We start from the raw sequence: 4,964 nt of genomic DNA on the forward strand, positions 1-4,964 counted from the left end.
GTCCTCCGCCGCGACCGGGTGCGCGCTGACCTCGGGGCGCGGCAGGAACCCGCGGCCGCCGCCGCCGTCGAGCTCGATCGTCGCGCCCGCGGCGTCGGAAGACAAGACAGTGCCCTCCACAATGCGGCCAGCCCGCGGCGCGCCGCCGCTGCCGACGGGCCGCCGCTCGCGCGGCGCGCCGGCGTCGTGGGCTGCCTTGGCGGCTGTCGGCTCCTCCTGCTCCCACTGCTGCTGCTGCTCCGGGTCCTGCCTCTCCTGCTGCTGCTGCTGCTGCTGCTGCTGCTGCCGCCGCTGCTCCCGCAGGTGGCATCTCAAGCCCCTTGCGATCTCCCGGTGCTGCTCGAACTGCAGCGCCTGCGCCCAATACAGACACAGGCGAGGGCAAAAATGTGTCGACAAAGGGGGGCATAGGGTGGGGGGCGGCAGCGAAAGAGCACCCCGTTTCAGCGGGCGAGCCGAGTGGGGCCGGCGGCGCGGCTGCCGCCAACCCTCAAACGCTGCCACAGCCCAGGATCCGCAAGACCACGGGCCGTTCTTCCTGGTCAACATAAAATCCCTGCGCTCCAACTGCATGCAGGCAGTGCATCAATTTCTCCCACAATCTGCAGCCTTGATGAATGAACAAGGTAACCCTTTATAGCTGTGGCGGTGTAAATGTTAGTGCGGTGACGCTCAAACCCCCCCCTGCCGCTCGTTAGGCAGGCGGACCAGCGGTTTCGAATCCCCGTCCGCCACCGCCGCCACAGTCAGCACGGGGTCGAGCACCCCCAGCACTGCGCCATACACCACCATGCGCCCCAGCTGCGGCGCGGTCGGCAGCAGCGCCAGCAGGCGGCCCAGGGGGGTCAGCGCCTGGCGCGAGTCCAGGGCGCCTAGGGACTGCAGGGAAAAACGGGGGGATTTGAGGTGGGTGGGTGTGGGGGGGGGGGGCGGCCGGATGCAAGGGGTCAGCTAGGCGCTTGGGCAATGATGTGAAAGGTCGAATCGCTCCCGGCCAGCACGCGTGTGCGCCGGAGGGGGTACAGCCTGGAGGGCCGAAAGCGTGCCAGGGATGACACTTCAACTAACACCGATCAATTGCTGCTACCATGCGTGATGAGACTGGTCAGTCAGCTGCCCCGCCGCCGACCCCGTCTGCTTGAATTGCGGACTGGCGTCGCGCCACGGCCCCCACCTCGAGCGTCGCGACCGCGGAGGCCACGAGGCGCGCGTCCGGCGGGCTGGGCGTGGCGGCCATGAAGGGGGCGATGCCGAAACCGAGGCTGCGCGCCAGCAGGCAGGACTCCTCCAGCGGCACGCGCTGAACCTCTGGAGCCTGCGGGCGCGGGATATGGGGGGAGGGGAGGGCGGGCAGGGAGGGGCCTGCATTTTGGGGGATGGCGTTTCGTGTGGGCGGGTCTGTTCTTGCAAGCTACCTCGAACAACTATCCCGCTCCAATGAACGGCGGCCTTGATGCCGCCAGCACCACTGCTCTTGCGCTCAATAAAGCGCCGCCCCCCGGACGCACGCGCACGCGCGTGTGCGCACATGCGCCCACGTGTGCGCGCGCGCGCGCACGCGCGCACACACACACACGCACACACACACATACACGCACACACACACACACACACACCACACACACGCGCGCGCATGCACAGACGCACGTGCGCGGGCGCACACACCTCGTAGTCTGGCAGGTGGCGCTCCGCCATGGCGCGCGGCAGGAGGTGGAACGACTTGCCCGGCCGCACGCGCCCCGCGCGGCCGCGGCGCTGCCAGAGGGCGGCCTTGCAGACCCACTGGGGACCCAGGGAGGGGATCGCGTTGACCGCGTCCTGCGTTGACAGGGATGAGAGTGTTTTGCATTGTCACAAGGCAATGGGCATGTGTGATGAGAAATTGCTCATGTTGTTGGGTTAATGGTCGGTCGTGGGATAGGGGAATATTATAGTAGTATTATGTGGCCGTCCGCGGCGAGGATGCATACTGTGCTTCCCTGACCAGGCAAGACCGAGCCCCTGCACTGCGCCGCAGGCTTGGACGCCTGCGCCGGCGTCCAGCCACGCAGCCTGGGTGCGTGCCGCGCCGCACAACCGCACGCAAGCGTACAACCAGCGTGCCGGCGCAGCGCTCACGTATGCGAGGCTGTTGTGTCTCCCGCCATCGATGACGAAGACGACGTCCTCAAACGTCAGCGAGCTCTCCGCGATGGTGGTGGCCAGGATCACCTTGCGCACGCCTGGTTTGGTTGTGAGGGGAGGGGGGGGGTTGGGGGGTGCGTGCGGGTGGGGTTGGCAGTGCTGGTGGTGGTCGTGCTGGTGGAGCTGGTGCCACTGGTGGTGGCGTTCAACTGCATTGAAGGGCGCGGTATCAACGGGAAGGCCCCACTGAGGTGCCATGTGCTGGGAGTTTGTTGGCAATGAGCAGCGGAATGATCAGGTCTTGCTGGCGTTTGTTTGTCGAGTGCGGCGCCCGCAATTGGCCACATGCCGTGGCCCTGGCTAGTGCGCTGCACAGCTGTGGACCCTCCAAGCCCACCAACAGCGGGGGCTCCGCCACAGAGCCCGCGGCCCCCAGCAGGGCGTGCTGCGTCCCCGCAAGGCGCTCTCGGCACCACTCGTCCAATGACTAAACCTGCTGACCTGGCGGCGCCGGCCTGAACGCCAGGTCTTGGTCTGTCTCAGCCAACACGCTGCGGAGACAGCGAGTGCGCCGTTTTTCAGGACAATCAATTTTGGTGGTGAAGGCGTTGACACAACACAGCTGCGGCTGCTGCGTGGGCAGCCAAAAACAATCTCGACTCCTGAGCCCTTGAGAGTGCAGAGAGTCCAACCAACCCAGCTCAGCTAGTCTTAGCACGCCTGCCCGCAACAGCGAATGGGGGGCTGGTATCAGGCGCGCACGGCTGCAAGGTGCTGGTTGCGGGGGACGCGATGACACCGCGCCGGCGACGGGCGGGTGGGCTCACCTGTGCAGGGGTACGGTCATGATGACGTCACCGAGGCCGTCCAGGGCCCTGAGGGCGTCCATGACGTCAGATATCATCTTGATGCCGGTGAGGAACACCAGGATGGCGCCTGGGTGGGTGAGGGTGACGAGATTGCATGAGGGGGGGAGGAGGGGCAGGCGTGACTGCGGAAGCAGACGCGGTACGGCGCGGCGGGCGGCCTGGGAGTCCTGCGCATGAGGATTGCAGGCGTCGTGCGCAGAGGGGCAGCGGGAATTGGTAAGTTCACGACAAGCACTGTGAACCCTGGCATTTGACCGACCGTGAACTCGGACGCAGACACTGCTGCATGATTCCTGCACCAAAAAACACAATCAAACAACAAGGTGATCATCACGCCAAAACCAAGCAACGGCAGCCGGCAGCACCCCCTGCTCACCCTTCTCCTCCTCGTGCCTGCACACGTACTCTATCGCCCCCACCACCGCCGCCACGTGCGCCTCCTCCCTGTCCTGCCACGCCCAGTGGCTGACGTCACCCGCCCATTTTTTGAGCAGCTCGGGGACCTCTGGGGGGTAGACGCCCTCGTATTCAAAGGGGTCAACCTGCAGACAGATGACAGTGAGGCTTCTGTTTTGAACCACAAGAATTGGTTTTAGTGGGATGCCGTGCCACCAGCTGTGCTTATGTCTACACCCTCCTTTCGTGGAAGAAGGGTCCTTGTGATTGACGTCACCCCCGAATCCGTTGTGTACCTTGATCAACGAGGCCTGGGAAAAACCTCAGGGTCAGCAGTCAAAGCAAGTCCTACCTCAAAACCGAGCATGATGTCGTCCCCCTGCCGGGGGCGGGCCTTGTCGGCGAAGCGGCTGCGGACGTGGCTTGCCAGCGCCACGGAGCGGGCTGCGTGAGGGACCAGGGCGATGGGGAGTGACGTCACAAGTTATTGCAAGCGCATGACTGCCCACCTCAAGTGGCGCGTTGCAGGGGTTTCCAAGTAAGGCGCTGCAGGCACAGTCTGCACACATGCAGAATCTGGACTGGGCGCAAAAGGGACGCGCCACTCTGAGGGGGCACGCGTGGGTTTTCAAAGGGGGTTGAGTCAGCGCGCGAGTCAGCGTGTCCTTACTCACGCCTCTGGCCGGCTGCGAGCTGCAGTGCGAAGAGGTCCTCCAGGAAGAACTGCTGCACCTCAAAGGTCCGCCCCTCGATGTGCACCCACTGCACACCACCTGCGCGGGGTAGGGAAGGGGAAGTTGCTTGCGGGTGCGTTTGCCAGGCGGTTTCTGGGGAGGAAGGTGCTGGTGGCAATGGAACTGCATTGGCTTTGCACGGAGGAGGAAGGCGAAGCCCCATTTTGTGGGATGTGCAATGCGTGACGCGTCAAGGATACACGGCCCGCCTGATGCTGGACTGCAGACGGCGCGCGCAGAGGAGCCGGCCACGACGCGCGCTAGTCGGCTGAGTAGCGAGTGCATGGCTTGGTGTATCTGACTCACGGCGCAATTGACGCAGAGGGTATGTGTAAAAGTGCGCATGTGTGTGCGCGTGCGTGCGCGCTTGCGTGGGACGGGGGGTAAGGGGGAATGGCCTGATCACCTGCGTCCTTGAAGTATTCATCGTACTGGTCCGGGCTGGCCGTGGCACTCATCAGCACCAGCCGCAGGTCGCGCCGCCGCAGCAGCAGCCGCCGCAGCGCGGTCAGCAAAAAGTCAACCTGCGGCCCGGGGGTGACGGGGCTGATGAGTCACCGCCGCCGGGTGGCGGGCGCTTGGGTGGAGGGGGCGACGAGGGCCAGTTGTGTGCATGCCGCCCAGCGCATTACAAACGGGGCTGTTTGCTGTAGAAAACTAAGTCGTAACAACATCATCTGCTTGTTAGGGCGGGGGTAGGCCTCAGATGTCAGGCAACGCCGTCACCCTGCTGATCTTCCATTAATTAACTCCCTATCTCACCCATAACTAGTATACCGGCTGGCTGGGTAGCCAGCCGCGCCACCGCAGCCATTACGCCTGCCATTCAAGTCATCAGCCT

General features: G+C 64.6%; 1 protein-coding gene across 1 annotated transcript in view; it reads right to left on the minus strand.

Annotated features, from left to right (window-relative positions):
* The window catches only part of MNEG_0494 (putative ATP-dependent RNA helicase DHX36), a gene marked incomplete at both ends in the record, with an annotated part of 5,902 nt that extends 953 nt beyond the window's left edge, over window positions 1-4,949 (minus strand). The window contains 12 exons of the mRNA XM_014051010.1: window positions 31-354; window positions 679-879; window positions 1,175-1,315; window positions 1,666-1,818; window positions 2,119-2,222; window positions 2,626-2,675; window positions 2,952-3,060; window positions 3,370-3,535; window positions 3,742-3,833; window positions 4,064-4,162; window positions 4,530-4,647; window positions 4,941-4,949. Of these exons, the coding sequence (XP_013906464.1) occupies window positions 31-354; window positions 679-879; window positions 1,175-1,315; window positions 1,666-1,818; window positions 2,119-2,222; window positions 2,626-2,675; window positions 2,952-3,060; window positions 3,370-3,535; window positions 3,742-3,833; window positions 4,064-4,162; window positions 4,530-4,647; window positions 4,941-4,949 (1,566 nt within the window). The remainder of the gene's footprint in view (window positions 1-30; window positions 355-678; window positions 880-1,174; window positions 1,316-1,665; window positions 1,819-2,118; window positions 2,223-2,625; window positions 2,676-2,951; window positions 3,061-3,369; window positions 3,536-3,741; window positions 3,834-4,063; window positions 4,163-4,529; window positions 4,648-4,940) is intronic.
* Window positions 4,950-4,964: the final 15 nt, after the last annotated feature.

This window comes from Monoraphidium neglectum, assembly GCF_000611645.1.
Source record: "Monoraphidium neglectum strain SAG 48.87 unplaced genomic scaffold scaffold00041, whole genome shotgun sequence".
Taxonomy (NCBI): Eukaryota; Viridiplantae; Chlorophyta; class Chlorophyceae; order Sphaeropleales; family Selenastraceae; genus Monoraphidium; species Monoraphidium neglectum.